Source organism: Pseudopipra pipra, chromosome 2 (genome assembly GCF_036250125.1).
Source record: "Pseudopipra pipra isolate bDixPip1 chromosome 2, bDixPip1.hap1, whole genome shotgun sequence".
Taxonomy (NCBI): Eukaryota; Metazoa; Chordata; class Aves; order Passeriformes; family Pipridae; genus Pseudopipra; species Pseudopipra pipra.
The window spans coordinates 43,596,608-43,614,122 of record NC_087550.1 but is presented as its reverse complement, the minus strand read 5'-3'; the positions used below and the strand labels follow the sequence as shown (position 1 = coordinate 43,614,122).

The following is a 17,515-nucleotide window of genomic DNA, read 5'->3' as shown; positions in this document are numbered from 1 at the left end:
TCCTAGTAGCAGCACTCTGAGTTACCCAGAGAATTCCTTTTCAGAGGCCTTTGAGAAATGAAACCAGTGACAGAGAAGCCACCGTTACATTCTTTATTGTCAGGTCTCAAGACATAATTTGACGTTACTTATTTGTACTGTACAAAAACTTGCACTGACAAAGTAATAAAAAACCAGTTATCTGGATCAGTAATCAATGATGCTTTAAGAAATAGCAGTTACAGAATTCATCCATCAATTGATAAATAAGATGTTAACAGCTACCACTGATAATTTTGATCAGAGAGCATGTAAGGCTGTGTTTCTGATGGTGTAGCTGTTCTGTAGCTGTGTTCGTGCTACAGCTTCTCTATCAGTATTGCAGAAGCACCTCCTCCTCCATTGCAGATTCCTGCAAGACCATATTGTCCTTGTTTCAATGCATGGGCCATGTGAACAACAATTCTTGCTCCAGACATTCTAAGTATAAGAAAAAAGAAAAGTTATATACCTTAGTTTAAAGGAAATTCTTAATTTGACCCACAAAGGATAGTGGGCAGAATATAATACCCAAAAAAAGACCAAACCAACCCTTTCATCTACAGGTATATGTGATACAGATTATTCCTCTCTAGCTATGGTACTTAAACACAAAGGTTCTTACACATGCACAAACAAAAACTCCATGTTTATGTAATAAAGTTTCTTCTGGAAAAAGAAATCACCTCTATGTCAGCCTATATATATTATAAAGTATCTCTATATGTAGCAAAGCTCTTTCAAATAAGATAACAAATCTACCACAACCAAATTGATTGCAATGATTAAATTCAAACACTTAATTATTTGTTTAAAACTTGATACAGCTCAGTGTCCTACTTTGCCTAATGTGAAAATCAGACATGTAAATTCTGTCAAAATTAACTTTTAAGAAAAAAAAAGTCATATTCCTTTATCAGAAGCAGTTGATATGGCAGAGGAGATGCCAGCACATCCTGCAGGATTATGCCTTGATTAGAGCTTTTTAGGAACCACGAAGTGCTATCTATTGCTCCTGATGTACAATCTATGCTGGACTGTGCAGTGTGATCACTCCTGGGGAGGTTTAATGGGATACACTTTAGTTATGAGTAAGTGACAATGGTTGGGGAACACAGCAGGTGATCTAACTAACCAGAAGACAGAACTTAAACACAAGACCCACCACCATCCTCCAGACTGTCCCTGCCTTCTGCATCAGGTGCTGGGAGACACCTGCGTTCACTGCCAAAAATCCTTTTATGAGACCTGGAATTTCACTTTGCTCATGTAAGAAAAATAAAAGTCCCTGGACCATTAAATTCCCTGGAAAATAGGTTGGCTATTTTCATAAGGCTACCTGTAAATTTTGCTGGCTTAACTACTTGATTAATTATTACTGTTTATTCTGTCATGTTAATAGGGATTTGGTTTAGTACTTCATAAATCCATATAGCTACAGTAACAAGTAAGATCTTTATAAAAGTAGGTGATAAGAGCATTTTTCTCTTCGTGGTTGGTTTTCAAGATACCTTCAAATTTAACACCTGTTAGAGGAAACTACATACTTGATAGCAAATTTTTTTTCCCTTCCTACTTCCATTAAACTTGAGAAAAAAGGTAAATGTGTTAGCAGTTTACCTATAAAACAATGCCCCTGTGCAGAACAAAACCCAGTGCTTATTTTACTTACCCTATTGGATGTCCAAGAGAGACGGCGCCTCCATTAATATTTACTTTTTGTGGATCAATGCCCAGCATTTTAATATTGGCCAGCACCACAACACTGAATGCTTCATTAATTTCCCACATTGCAATATCTTCTTTTTTCAGGCCTGTCTCACTTAGAATCTAGAAATAACAAAAAATAATTACTACTATGAAAAAAACTAGGAAGCTAACTATAGAAATAATCAGGTCTGTTATACAGAAATAATCAGGTGACTCAGGCTGCCCATAGTCTGATTCAAATTCACATTTCGGAACCTCTTTGTCAGATGAGAAAAAGCAAAACTGAGGTACTGAAGCACAAACTTGAGTTTTCACAAAAAAAGGAATGAAGAGTAGCCTATGCCAAGGATACATTTCTGCCACACTTACACAAAGAGCGCTGCCATGGTAAGTACATTTAAACTGACACAGTATTGCCTCATGCCATACACTTCTCTTCAGTTCCTTTTAGAAAGAGTCTATCCTTGTATCACGAGCTGCAAAGCTTCAAAGGTGTAAACAAGCCCAAAGTTGGTAAAAGTAGTATTTTCTTTCAAGATAGGTGTGAGAAATTTGTTAACTCTGAAGATCTGCATTCTAGCATCTGTTCTTTCACCTTACACCATAATTACAATTTCAATCCTAATTACAAGAAAATCCACTGAGGGATGAACCAACAATGCAGTGCTAGGGAAGTTTGGTTTTGTTTTTTTTTTCCTCTCCAGAAAACACTGAGCTTTATTCCTACCTTAGGAACAGCATATGCAGGTGCAATTGGGAAATCAATAGGATCAACAGCAGCATCTGCAAAAGCTGTAAAAAAAAAAAAAAACAACCAACAAAAGGTGTTTAAAGACCTTTTGTTTTTACCATACATGACTTTCTTTCATGCAAGCACCAAACCTTGCCAAGATAGAAAAAGTCTGAATATAATGATTGGAATGAATGAAATGAAATAGAAGCATCTAAAAATGTAGTGCCCTAAGTGAGCCACACAATATTTTCAGATTTTTAGTATTACATACAGAAAATTCTGTTCATGATCAAAAGCCTGATGGTGTAACACTTGAAATTTCAGGAACTGTATGGAGAAGATGCAGCCATAATGTCACATAACCAGTAAAACAGGACTCCCAGTCTGAGAGCACACTTTGAGAGTGTTTTTCAGGACTACAGCCAAAGATAAGGAAAATCATACCTACTATCCTTGCCAAGGGTTTGACTTTCAGTCTCTTGGCTGCCTCTGTAGTCATCAGCACCAAAGCAGCTGCTCCATCATTCAGGGTGCTGGCATTGGCAGCTGTAACTGTTCCTAGAAAAGGTAAAACATTGTCTGAGCAGAGGTGAAAGTGTGATGCGAAACAGCTCACGTATATCCTGTTAAGGATTGTTTTTCCCTTTGTTTATTGAACATAAGGTCTCAACAATATGGTGATACCTGTTGCATTGAGTTAACTAAGTTGTTTTTTTAAATTGGTTTGATTAAACAAGCACAACCACAGGTATTTGTATCTTTATCCAGGTGCTGGTTTAGATCATGCCTAATGGCAGCTGCACTGCTGGCATTAACACAGGCAACCTCAAGTTAGACAGAAAGGTTTATTGCTTACAGATTCAGGGAAGCAACAGGCAATGCTCTCAAGGCCCTCCAGCTCCCACTGAAAGAAGAGCTTACACCTGGCAGAGATCAAGCCAAGAGCTACATTGAAACCAAGCTGTTTCAGTCTTTTTAAAGTAAATGTCCAAAACAGAGGTTTTCATTTGTTTAAGCTTCTTGGACCATCTTTTAATCCAAACCAGTTCATGCTGTTGTGCAGCACGCTTTTATATCTCAGCAGACATTTAAAAATCAAGGGACTATTGTTGGGCTCTCAAGCTTTTCTGAACAGTACTCTTCACTGTAACAAAGTATCCCTGCACTTGGCAGGAAATTAAGCAGTTCATTTAACAACATTTACCGTTTTCTTTTTGGAAAACAGCTTTCAGCTTTGGAACTTTACTGAAATCAACACGTTTGTATTCTTCATCTTCTTTCACTTCCACATCTGGCTTTCCTGAAATTCAGGTCTGGTTTAGTATTTTGTGGAACACTCCATTCTTAAAACACTCTAACATAGTACTTTGATTAAATACTGGCTTATTTAAATAACTTACTATTCTGGTAAAAAAGTGTAAATGCGTGTAAAATGCACATCAAGAAAGGTGCTTATGAAAACTGAAGAAAAAAAATTACTCCTTAATCAAATTTATTCACAGCAAATCCATTTATACTTTCTGGTGGCTGAACAAAGGAGACAAAGAACATATCTTTAAGGTAAATTAAAACACAGATGTCCTTAAGCCATAGTAAATTCAATAGGTAGTCTTCTACTTACACACAAAAGGAAGAAGATATGGTGTGTAACATTAAAGAAAAATTAAGGAAAAAACCCCAGGTCACTGACCACTGTTCACCAGAAAGTCTGTCTAACAGAAAATTCTTAGCTGATGTAAAATTAATATTCCCAAGATCTGCATGTTAAACAAGAGTTTGAATACAGACAGTGTTACAGTTTTCAATGAGAAACACAATTCATCTCATCACACACTTCCATAATACCTTTTTTTGAAATAGTGACAGGAACTATTTCATTTTTCAACACTCCTGAATCCCAGGCTGTTTTGCTCTTGGTGTAAGAGCCTATGGCATAAGTGTCTTGTTCCTCACGAGAAATGGTGAACTTCTTCGCAGTATTCTCAGCACAGTTGCCCTTGGAGAAAACCAGGTATGTTAGGTTTGATACTTCTGAGGATGCAAAGCACAAAAATAACAGAAAAAAACTCAACCAGTAGATTTCCAGAATTGAATATGACTAATATTTGGTGTCCATTTCTAATTTACACAGTCATGATCAAACAGTAACTTTTGATTTTGAAATACCATCTTCAGATTTAGAAAATGTTTTCTGGATCCAGATTACCAAAGCCATAAAGGAACTTTCCTTAATTTCCTTTTTTAATTTTTTTTTTAAGTTAAAAAACTGCATGTAAAAATAAGTGCTTAGGGCTTACACCTTCAGAGACTAAGGATCATTGTTCAGCCACAGAACTGTATATTCACTTCATCTTACTAGTATTTTCACTCCATTCTTAGCTTGCCTACTCCAAAGGTTGCAGAACAGGTCAACATACAGGCCTTTACTTGGCCCTTGGGATCTGATACTCTAAAAACTGTAGAAATAAAAGTATGTCTAATAACTATTTTTGTCTAATACCTGGAATGAAATAAGTAGAATGAAACAATCAAATATTTTTATATATAGATCAGTTGTAATTATACAATCAGAATTCATTTTCAGCACTGTCTAAATACTTGGTGACAAAATAAATAAAAAAATATCATTTAGTCAAAGACTTGTCCTTAAACAGGCTTTGTTCCACCTCTCATTTCTCTAGGAAACTCAATGAATCAACACAAAACCCTTTACTGCTGTGTTCTTCCAGTTCTTAAAAGAAGCAAGTTCACTTCTATGCAATTAAAGAATTTAAAGTCTTCACGGCACCGGCAGCTCAGTCTATTGCTAAAACACAGACAAGGGTGAGTTCCTAAAGCCATCCTTGGACTTTATGTTCTCACACAGACTTCTAAGGCTTTCCAAATAACCTAGAGCTGCTATAATGACGACGAAAAGATTCCAAGATATTGTCCTCATCTATTAAAACTTGTTGTATTATAACAAACTCCTAGAGTTTTTCCTCACATATGGGAACTAGCAAAGCCACCATTTACACTCCTCACAATCAAAATCCATTTTAGCTGAAATGTGGGAATGAATTTCAACCAATAGCCTAAGCAGAGTGCACTGTATTGCAAAAAGAATAAAACACACACAGAGCAGCAAGGTCTGTATCAAATCTATGGAACACAGTAGAATATTCTTCATGACATGTTTTCCTGGACCTCAGTAAGAACACTAACTGATCAATCAATAATGCCCTACAGTTGTGAATTACCACAGGTAAAGGTCAGAAATATTTGTAAGCTGAAAGCAGTCATTCTCTTTTCAAACTGTTCTTCCCTGATGCTTGTTCTTGACTATCTTTGTATCAGTTGTTTTCCAAAACCATCCCAAGTTTGCACTTGTCTGTCCAATTTAAGTTACCATGCTGATGAGCAAGCACATCAGCTGACTCAAACCTTCCCACAGAAGATATGAGATATGTACATTGGGGGAGAGAAAAAACACGAGCCTGCTGAACCCTACAGAGCAGGTACTCTCAAAGACCTCCCTCCCACAGATGGAGCAACAGCAATCCATCAGTAGCAAAATTATTTTTTCTTTTAATCCCTGCTCCAGGCTATTTGGACTTCAGAGACAGGTAAATATTAACACAGACTGTGCTGTTCTGTTTTGGTCTTCTGTCTAGCCCCTCCACTAGAGTTACTACAGGAAATGGAAGACTTTTTCCTCCTCATTTCAAGGCTTGCTAGATGAAGAAGTTCCATAATAATTATAAGCAAGCTCTTCAGAGCTGCATCAGGTTATGGTTGATATGTTAGCACTGTGCAGGAATATTTACCATATGGATATGGTTATAAGCATCTGTCAGCCCATCTTTTACTATCAGGTCTTCCAGCTTTACTCCTCCATAAGGTGTTGACCCTCTGCTCATCGTATAGGGAACATTAGACATGCTCTCCATTCCACCAGCAACCATTACATCCTGCCCAAAGGAAACAAGTTAAAATTAATAGTAATGCAGTGTGTTCTCTATGACTTCTTGTAGGAACAAATATTAGCAAAAGCTTAAGCATGGGCATTTTAGTTTTCTGAGGAGTCTTAGAGAGAGAGGAAAAAAAAACTTTTTGCATTTGAAAAGCAAACAGGGGAACAACTGAAGATAGTTAATCCACGCTGGCAGAACAACAGGACTTCTGTCTTGTATGCAGCTTTACAAAGCTGCAAGACCCATCTTGATCTCTTGCACTTTTACATCAAAAGCTTTCTGAGATCAAATTATAAATTTTACTTTTAACAGGTTTTTTTCCTTTTTCTCATTTTTCTTCTTTATTCCCAGCTTCATATCCCTTTGGAACAAACAACAGTCAGAATATTGGTATATGAAGAAACACATTTACAAGTACCTGCAGTTTTACATAATATTGTTCCATCTTACTATGTAAAGACAGATGACTTATACTATGGTTTTATCATCTGAGAAGGCCACAGAAAAAGACATATTAGTAATTAATGATTGCTTAATTTGAATCATTATGTACATGATAAGTTAGGATACTTTTCAAGCTGAAACAAAGCAAACAGAAAACCTACAACAGCAAAGCTATAAGGACTGTAACTATACCCACTGTTCATCAGGCTACAGCCCCAAAATCCCTAGGATTTCAGGATGTGAGGAACAGACACGGTTGTGTTTAAGGGCATATTTGAAATACGCATAAATGTAAGAAAATACACACACCACAGTGTGAGTCCTTGAGAGTTCAATAGTGCTGGTAATAGAAATCCAAAAACATTTTACACAAAACAGCAATGAGAAGAAGATTAAAGCTTTTTTGGTTTCTTTAAATTAAGACTCAGAGAAATAATGGTTTGGTTCAGAACAGATCATAAACTAGATCCAGGAACAGTGACATGAAGTAATAAAGAAAAGAAAGAAGGCTGGAGACAAAACTGAAATGACAAATAAATTGGAAAGGCAGTTCAGATATGGAAGCAGCAATGGATCAGAGGAACAAGAGTTCCTGGCATTTCAATTCCATAAAGTGAAAGACCTGGAGAGAGAGCCAATACAATTTTTTATATAATGGTGTACACTGACTCAAGCCACTGGGAACCATCACCAGCTGTCACACCACAGATACCTCACAGTCCACAGCCAGGAAAAACAAATACCAAACCCCCCCATAATTTATAGCTCTAAGAGACTAATAAATAACTGAGTCTCTGCTTTTGCTGAGACTGGCAGCACAGCATGTATGATTAATTCAGCAGAAAACTACGATTCTATTCAGAGCTCATGGCTTGCATCTGTCAAACCAACCAAACGTGCCACCTCTCTCATGAAGTCATTCGATATAAATTACTAAATCCAAATGTAGCTGTTTACAAAGAAATGCTGGGCCTCGTTCAAAGTCCTGTGACAAGACTTCCACTGACTTCAGCAGGCACCGGACAAAGTGCTGTTCTCTGCACGGCAAGGCCAAAGCAATTCAGCAGTTGCTTAACTCCAGCTACACTGTTATTTCCACAGAAGGGACACCAAAACCTAAATATTTTACTTCTGTTCTAAACACACACACACACAAAAGTATTTCTCACTTATGAGGCACTTACTTTTTAAGCCAAAAATATATATTGACCAGACAATACTTTCCCTTCAGAGAAGGAAAGATGCTGACAAAATGCTTTGAGTATGGAATTAAAAACAAAACTGAAATGTCTTTTTTCATATTCACACTTCTCCCACATTCTTTGCTGCACAGCATTTAGTGGCTTACTGGAGATGATGTATTCTCCTATCCTCCCATCAAGTGGTAGTATTTTTTTTCCAATTTTATAGAAAATCTTGAAACACAGTTGACAGAGATGAGCAATTCTCCTCCATCAAGCTCTTCAATGAAAAACCTTATGCAGCAGCAACAGATTTCGCTTCTTCTAAAACAATAAAAAAGGCTGAGACATCTTTACTGTACTTGGAAACAACACTGCTTGAATATGTATATTTAATTCAATTAAGTGTTAAAAGTGTCTGAAAGTCAGGTCATCAAAAAATAAGTCTATTAAAGTTTCTTCAGTTTTTCAAAACTGAAAGCTTGAAAATTCCCTTAATTACATTTTCAGGGCTGGAGTGGTAGGTGGGGTAGGGGTACAGCAGGAGAGAGGATGTAAATACCCTCCAAAAGAACCCACTACTTGTTTGCTCAGCTCTAAAAACATATCTGACAATTTTTATTTACTTTTTTTCTCTTTTAAACCAAAATGCACTTAAATGACTATAAAATAAAGGTTGCATGAACAAAACGAAACCTAATTAGCTTTATTGTCCCAAGCCAAAACACAATACCAAATCAAAGAGCAGAGTCATTGGTAGGACAGGATCTACAACGTTAACTGTGTGTTTTTTCCACAGAACAGCACTAAAATTCACATACCTGACTCCCACACATCAGGCTTTGTGCTGCCATCATGATCGATTTCATTCCTGAAGCACAGACTTTATTGACAGTTGTAGTAGGAGTGGCGATTGGTAGACCTGAGTCAAAGAAGTTGTTTGTACAACTGTATTATTTAGAGGGTAGACTAATACTTTACTGGTATTCAGCAACATTTCATATGGGACCAAATTTATCCAAGCCCAGGATGTCCAGCTTCCACTATTTACCCTGTCAGGGCAATTTATCTACCCTCACCCGTAGTTACCATCCTTCTTTGAGACTCTTGTTTTTTCTCCCCTTCCAACAAGAGACTTGTGATAAAGAGATCAAGCAAGCAAGGAATCAGAGAAACAGAAGGTCAAGGAAGTGACTCCAGAACTATTCCTCCTCCCAAAATCTCAATCCCTGCCTCTAAGCAGCATCCAAGACTGAAAAAGCATAAACAAGCTTCAGAATTTAGCAACTGGCAACAAGGCAGACTCCTGAAGTACAGGGATTCTAAACATACACAGTACTAAGGTCAGTGTCATTCACTGGGCTGGTTATTATTGAGTGATTATTGTTACTAAGTGCTCATCACAACAGCTTTGGGCTCTGCTGTGTGCAGCTTGGCTCAAGACCCCTGCATCACTGCCTTTATGAGCCTAGGCTTGCTCGCTCTAGTGTTATGGCTCTGGCACATCACCTCCATACCAGCACAGAGAGAGAGAAAATAGCCAGGGCAAATTCTTAACGTTGAGGGTGGTGAGGCACTGGAACAGGTTGCCCAGAGAAGCTGTGGATGGTCCATCCCTGGAAGTGTCCAAGGCCAGGCTGGATGGGGCTCTGAGCAACCTGGTCTAGTGGAAGGTGTCCCTGCCCACAGCAGCGGGGTTGGAACTAGATCATCTTTAAGGTCCCTTCCAACTCAACCCATTCCGTAACTCTATGAAAGAAAAGAGCCGTATTCATGACTTTGCCTCACATGGAAGCAGTTCCTTCTCATAGAATCAACTGGGTTGGAAAAGACCTCCGAGATCATAAAGTCCAACCCTTGATCCAACACCACCGTGGTTACTAGACCATGGCACTAAGTGCCACATTCAATCTCATCTTAAAAACCTCCAGGGACAGTGAACCCACCACCTCCCTGGGCAGCCCATTCCAGTGTGTGATTACTCTCTCTGTAAAAAATTTCTTCCTAATATCCAACCTAAACTTCCCCTGACAGAGCTTAAGATCATGCCCTCTTGTCCTACTGCTGGTTGCCTGGGAGAACAAACCAACACCCAAAAACGTACAGGAACAGAGACAAGCAAGCATAAGATCTTCCCTGATCCAAGACTTTCCTAGAGACATGTTAAGGTATGGAATCCCATCCCTACAGCAAAAGGGAGCAGAAAATAATTCCTGCACCCTAATAATATTCGTTCTGCAGTTACCATTAGAGTGAACCCTACAAGTGACAGCTCCAGACTCCAGAGAAAGATGAGTGTAATGACATACTCTTATCTGCAGTTCAAGGAAACTCAATGACCCCTTATCCAGTTAGAGTAATGATACAGCAAAGAAAACCAGTCTGTTTTGTAAAAGATTCAAAGAGCAGCATCCATCATTAACATAAAGTGCTGTGGTCCCCAATATTGTCTTCTCCAGGTTCTACAAACACTGTAGGCAGCAACATCCCACTTATATGAGTACAACATACTCCCTTTATCCACCATGGGGTAAAAAGGCACACACAGACTGTCTGGACAAAAGGCTGGGCACAACTGTGCTTTAACTTACAGCTCAATAGACTCCATCTACATAAAGACAGAAAACCTTTGGACCCAGTATCAAGAGAATGAATACCTGCACCCAAAACTGCTTGTCTTGCTGGAGCTTGTCCTTGTCCAGCCTGCAAGACATTGCCCATATACGCCTCTTTCACTTCTTCTGCAGGGATACCTGTAAAACAAAATTGTTTTGATTCAGGATCCTTTGCACAGATGTAACTCCCTTTTAAAAAAGCTCAAATCGAAGTTTTCTATCAAAGACTAATGAAACTTGCCATGTTTGATCCACATGCCAAAAGCACACAGTCCCCTGTTGGGTGCCTTCCAGATCTCTACCCTCATGTTCATGGAACATGGTGAACTGGTAAGCCCCACAGAACAGAATTTCCTTGTTATCCTACAGAACAAGCCACAGTTTGCTAACTAAAGCAAACATTTTCAAGTCTCACTAGTCACCCAAGAAGCTCAATTTTTGTGGATGCTTAAATACACAAAACTTTCTATGTGCTACAATTATGTCTAAAGACGGTTTTGTTAGTCTGTTTAACTAAGGGCAAGCCAAGGCCACAGCAAGCTGTCAGCAGAGAGAAGAGGCTCTCCCACTGAATCTCTTGCAACAGCCCTTGTGTTCAAGCCCTTGTAATATGCTGCTTCAAGAAACCAAATCTGTAGAAAATTAACCTTCCTCTCCCCTAAAAAGACTTTTTTGCTCGTTTCAACCCATCAATAGACTCACAAGACTGTTCTTCAAGCATACATGCCCATGTAAAAAAATGGGCAGGGAAAGGAAAGGCTACTGGTTTCAGCAACAAGTAGCCTTTGCAATAGTTTATGTGAGCCCTAAAACCCCATCCCAGAAGAACAATTAGCAAATTCAATCAGATTTGGATTAGCAGAGATATCCCTAGGTAACATTCTGCTCCCAGAAGCAGCACCTAATTCAGATTGAAACAAAGCCCAATAGTCAACTTTATTTAAACATTTGTGGATAGACTTAAGAATGCCACAGGAGCAAAAAAACCCAGGGCATTCTGTTTACCAAGCAGTTGAAAAAAAATAGACTGATACTGTTCAGAGCCACTTTGTCACAGAAAAAAACATATATACATACCTGCTCTGTCAATTGCTCCTTTAATTGCAATGGAACCAAGTTTAGTGGCTGGTAATGATGAAAGAGATCCTTGGAAAGATCCAATTGGAGTCCTTACAGCACTTGCTATTACCACCTCCTAAGTGGAGAAGCATAGGGTAAAAGTCAGTCTCTCAGAATTGTGCACATACACCAGTAGTTTTTAAATGTATCCACTTTTATTCTTTCATTGATGTCACAGCTTCTCTTTTATCCTGAAAATGTTTCAGAGCACTAAAATAACCTTTATTAATGCATGCAGCCTGGGGAATAAACATAAAGAGATCAATGTGCAGCTGCAGGGCTACAATCTTGGAATCACGGATCCATGGTGGGATGGCTCACGCGGCTGGAGTGCTGCCAAGAGGGATAAGGTCTCTTCAGGAAGGATAGATCAAGAAGACAAGGTGAAGGGCAGCTTGGCCTTTATGTGACAGAATAGCTGGAGTGCATTGAGCTCATCTTCGGGATGGATGATGTTTGCAAGAATCTTGAAGGTCCTAGAGCAAAGGGAGGATTGAAGATAGCTGGTTAATGTTCAAGGATTACTGCCTCCAAGCTCCACAGCAGTCAATTCCAACAAAGCACTACGTCACGTAAAAGTGCCAGGATGGATACAAAAGATGGAAACAGGGACAGAGAATCTGGCAGACAGTGTCTGCATATGCAGGGATGAAGTCATGAAAGCCAAAATTTAATCAGAATTGAATCTGGCAAGGAATGTCAAAGGCAACAAGAAGGGCTTCCATAAACACCTAAGGAGCAAAAGAAAAATATGCGGCCACTGCTGAATAGGGCAGGGGACATGGTGACAAAGGACATGGAAAAGGTTGAGGTACTGAATGCCTTCTTCACCTCAGTCTTCAGTATTAAGACCAGCCTTCAGGAATCCCAGGCCCCAGAGACCAGAGGAAGGATGGAGCAAGGAAGATGTACCCTAGGTGGAAGAGGAACAAGTCAGGGAATATTTAAGCAAACTGGACATACATAAATCCATGGGCCCTGCTCAGATGCCCCCTTGAGTGCTGTAGGAGCTGGCAGCTTAAGGTCACTCTCAATAATCTTGGAATGGTCACAGCCAATAGTGAGAGGACTAGAGAAAACCCAGACATCACTCTTATCCTCAAGAAGGGTAAGAAAGAGGACTCGGGGAACTACAGGTCAGTCAGCCTCACCTTGATCCCTGGGAAGGCAAGGAAACAACTAATCCTGAAAACCATTTATGAGAACATGAACAACAAGCAAATCATCAGAAGTAATCAGCATGAATTCACCAAAGGGAAGCCACGCTCAGACAAACTGCTAACCTTCTACAGTGAAATGACTGGCTTGGTAGATGAGGAGAGAGCAGTAGACATTGTCTACCTAGATTACAGTGAGGCTTTCACTACTGTCTCCCATAAGATCTTCACACAGAAGCTAATGAAGTATGGGCTGGGTAAGCAGTGAGACAGTGGGTAGAAAATGGCTGAATGGCCAGGCTGGGGGGTGGTGATAGTGGTACAGAGTCTGGCTGGAAGTGAGTAACTAGTGATGTACCCCAGGGATCAATACTGGGTCCTGTCCTGTTTAACATCTTCATCAATGAACTTAATGACGGTGCAGTGTGCCCTCGGCAGGTCTGCTGGTGACACCAAACTGGGAGGAATGGATGATACCCCAGAGGTTTGTGCTGTCACCCTGAGGGACCTCAACAGGATGGAGAAATGGGCTGTCAGGATCTTCATGAAGTTCATCAAAGAGAAGTGCAAATTCCTGCAGTTATGGAGGCACAACCCCAGATACCAACATATACTGGGAACCAGCCCACTGGAAATCAGTTTGGAAGAAAAGGATCTGGGGATCCTGGTGGACACCTGGTTGAATATGAACCAAAAACGGGCCCTTTCAGCAAGAAAACCTGATGTTCTCCTGGGCTGCATTAGGCAGAGCACTGTCAGACAGTCACAGAAGGGGATCCTTCCCCTCTACTCAGTCCTGGAGAGGCCACACCTGGAATGCTTTGTCCAGTGCTGGGCTCCCCAGTAAAAGGGAAACATGGACATGCTGGACAGTGTCCAACAAAGGGCCACAAAGATGATGAACAGACCAGAGCATGTGACATAGAAGGAAAGACAGAGAGCTGGGACTGCTCAGCCTGGACAAGAGAAGGTTCAGGGGCACCTTGTCCATGTACATTAATACCAGAGAGAAGAGTGCGAAGAGTACAGAGCCAAGCTCTTTTCAGTGGTGCTCCATGACAAGAGCAGGGGCAGTGGGCACAAACAGACAGCAAAGGATGTTCTCACTGAACATCAGGAGACACTTCTTCACAGTGAGTGTGACTAAACACTGGCACAAGTTAGTCAGAGTGGTTGCATGGAGTCTCCATCCCTGGATATATTCAAAAGCCCGGGTCCCAGTGTAAAGTGTAAGCAGTACACTTTACGTAAGTAAGTGTAAGTAAGTAAGACATGCTGTGACATTCAGCTCTACACTAGTAGTTCCTCAAAACAGATGTACTCTTATTTTGCCTCTTAGCTTTAGTGTTACATCCACATGTCTACCTGATAACCCTGTGAGAGTAGCACAAGAATATGGCACCAAAAAAAGAGGCACATTTCAGACCTCTGGCTGCCCCAGATAGCTATGGAGAAGCAGTAATGACTGTCTCCAACTGTGCTGGTTTCAGTGGAAGTTAAGCAAAAAGCTTTACAGGGTCTCACCATGAGTTGTTGGGATTCTTTTGTTGTTTGTTTGGTTTTTTTATTTAGACAGCAAAGAAAGAAAACACTAGAAAAAAATAAACAATAAAGACAAATTACACTTGTTTAAAACTAAGAAGGGCTGTCTATTATTGTAACCCCTTCTCCATCATAACTGACTTCAGTGATAGCAACATATTTGTCCTCATCTTTTAGTTTGTAACAGCAAGTTGCAGAATAACACACAAATAATTTCAAAGGGATTAGCTGACATCAGCTGTCTTTTCCAACTATGAGTAGATAGGCGCATTAAGCTTAAGCTAGCTGACACGTTTCTAATCTTGTCCCGCACTGTCAAACAATTAGCAAATCAAAATAAAAATGGAAATCTGACTTTTATCCCACATTTTGCAGTAAAGTGTGACTTGGGCATAAGTGACATTGTCTTCAATGCAGACTTTTTTTGCATTAATTTTTTTTCAAAACTTCAGTGATTAAGAAACAGATTTAAAACAGTGATTTATTACTGTGAGATAGTGCTTTACACTTACATTTAAAGTACGCTGGGATGCATAGCCACGGCTTGTACACTTCAAAGCCTGAAAATAAGAAAGTCCTCAGAATTTCATATCAAGAAAGCTAATGCCATGATGCTTCAGTAATGTACCATTTTCATAGAAGTCATTATTTCAAAAAATAATATCTATGAAACACTGAAAAAATATCGTGATATGCCTTTTAAAAGAAGGGTAGTCTAAGTACAGTCTCACCATAACATCTGTGATAAAATGTTTTCCGAAAAATAAACAAATACTCCTTCAAAAACAGCAACCAATTCATTTTGTCCAAGTCTTATATGTCCAAGTCTTAACATGTATACCTATAGCATGTGTCTGAACCAGGACTGAGTGGAGTTATATTGAAAGAGTTCACTAGTCCTTCTGTCTGCTTCCTTGGACTTTGGTTCATTCATTCCTATCATTGACTTCACTGCTTTTTAAACAGTGGCAGTATGCATCTACAGTTTGCATCTATCTTCATTTCATTGGTGTTTCATGAACAAAAATGAGGATAATGAGTTCAGAATGTCACACCAAAATACGATAGTAAAGTAAAACCAAGAAAAAGGTATTACCTGAGCAGGCTAATTTACCAGCTACTAGGTCCATCTAATTAAGCAGCATAAAAATACAAAATTACATCTGTAGGTATTGTTTTGTACATTAACAGAATGTTCTTTCCATTAGTGGTTCAAGTCAACTTCTTAGCCATTTCCTTAGACAACATTGCAGCACACTGGAAATTTAATTACTGAATTACAGTTAAATGAATACTAATTAAAAGGACACCACAAGAATACCATCGTTTTTATAAATCAAAGAATGCCTTCTGGTATTGTGTCTCCAATATAAAAATTTAGCCTGTTTCCGTTTCTCGTCTTCATTTGACAACCTTCAACTAACAAAAGACTGATTTTTTTACCTACTGTTTTGAATTAGTTGTTCAATTTTTGTTTTGTTTGGGGTTTTTTGTTCATTGTTTGTTTTCCCCGGCTCATGCTGTAAAAGCCAGCAGAAAGTTTTAAATTAAACTTGTACCTGAAAAATAATTACATCCCTCCAGGGCTTTAACAGTAGTGCTTTCAAGGGTTAGTGTCAAGAAAACCAAACAAAAACCTAACCTAGCAAAATAATATACCCTCACGACACAACACTTGAAATTTACCTTTGCAGTAAACTGGACAAACAAGTCAATTGTCTACCAAGTCTGCTAGGAGTGTTCATGCTCTGTGCCGATTATAGACTTAAAAAAAAAAAAAAAAAGGCAACCCCCCACTTCCACAGCTAGTAAAATGCAACGTTCAACTTCGCACATGGCAATACGGAGGGGACGCACCGCCCATGCTTCACCTTCCTTTTCCTTCCCAGCACAGCTCCCCATCCCAGCGCTCCAGGCAGGAACGGCCAGCACCTCCAACGCGGCCAGTTCTGCCAGGCACTGAGGCTTTTCCGGCAGGAGCACGCAGCATCCCGCTTCCCAGCTGAGAAACGATACCTACAGATGTAATTCTGTGTCTTTACAATGCTTAATTAGATGAATCCTACCCGATTCCTGCCCCTGCCCCGGCTGGAGGCCGCCCCTGACAGCTGCCGCACATCCCTGCGGCTGCAGCAGGTGACGGACGGCACAGGGGCTCCGGGGGCCAGCGGACTGCGCAGGGCTGAAGTGCCAGGAAGGGCCCCGCAGCCGCGGCACTCCCGGCGCTGACAGCGGAAAAAGCCGCGCTCAGGAACGCGGATAAAGGTCCCGCCGGGCTCCGCGCAGGGCCGGCCGGGGCTGCGGGGCGGGGGCGGGGAGAGCCGCCCTTCACCCGCCAGCGGCTTCACCTTCACCCTTCTGCCTTCGCCCTCCGCCCGGCCCGGGACCCGCTCCCTCTCTCCCGGGTCGGGGGCTTCTTCCCGCCGCGCCGCGGGGGTGTGAGGGGAGGAGGCGCAGCCCACCCCGCCGCAGAGGCGGCGTGACCTTGGCCGAGCCTTCCCTGGCCCGACGGCGGGGCCAGGACTGCACAGGGAGGGAGGGCGGGAGGGAGAGAGGAAGGGCCGGGCCCGCCGTCCGCCTCACCCGCAGCAGCCCCGCGGCCGAACGCCGCCCGCCCAGCACCACCGCCGCCATGTTCCCGCCGGCGCCCCCGTCACCTTCGCCAGCGCCACCGCCACCGCCTATAGACGGCAGCGCCCCGCCCACGCCCAGCTCCTATTGGTCCCGCGGCGGGGGCGGTGCCACACAATGTCCTGCCATTGGCTGGGCGGGAAGGCGGGGGGCGGTGTCAGGGGGCGGTGCCGGGGCGGGGTGAGGGGGGTGTGACCGCCCGGGGCTCCCGCAGGCGAGGGCCCTCAGCCCCCTCGGGAACCCGTTTGAGTTGGACATTAGGAGGAATTTCTTCACAGAAAGGGCGATTAGACATTGGAATGGGCTGCCCGGGGAGGTGATGGAGTCCCCGTCTCTAGAGGTGTGCCATGGTGTTGTTCTGTCATAGGTTGGACTCGATGATCTCAGAGGTCTTTTCCAAGACAACTTTTTC

The 17,515-nt window shown here is 41.3% G+C and overlaps 1 protein-coding gene across 2 annotated transcripts; it reads right to left on the bottom strand.

Annotated features, from left to right (window-relative positions):
- Positions 1-79: 79 nt before the first annotated feature.
- On the bottom strand, positions 80-17,166 carry ACAT1 (acetyl-CoA acetyltransferase 1). Of its 2 annotated transcripts, XM_064645239.1 has the most exons (12): positions 17,056-17,166; positions 14,985-15,032; positions 11,732-11,849; positions 10,697-10,792; positions 8,861-8,961; positions 6,268-6,411; positions 4,307-4,457; positions 3,666-3,761; positions 2,906-3,019; positions 2,456-2,520; positions 1,691-1,848; positions 80-459 (listed from the first exon to the last, which is right to left on the bottom strand). In XM_064645239.1, the coding sequence occupies exons 1-12, from the start codon at positions 17,104-17,106 to the stop codon at positions 339-341; spliced, it is 1,263 nt and encodes a 420-aa protein (XP_064501309.1). In that variant the 5' UTR covers positions 17,107-17,166; the 3' UTR covers positions 80-338. The 2 variants fall into 2 exon arrangements, with proteins under 2 accessions (XP_064501309.1, XP_064501310.1); XM_064645240.1 differs by lacking the exon at positions 14,985-15,032 and having other exon boundaries at positions 17,056-17,138.
- Between the last annotated feature and the right edge of the window lie 349 nt (positions 17,167-17,515).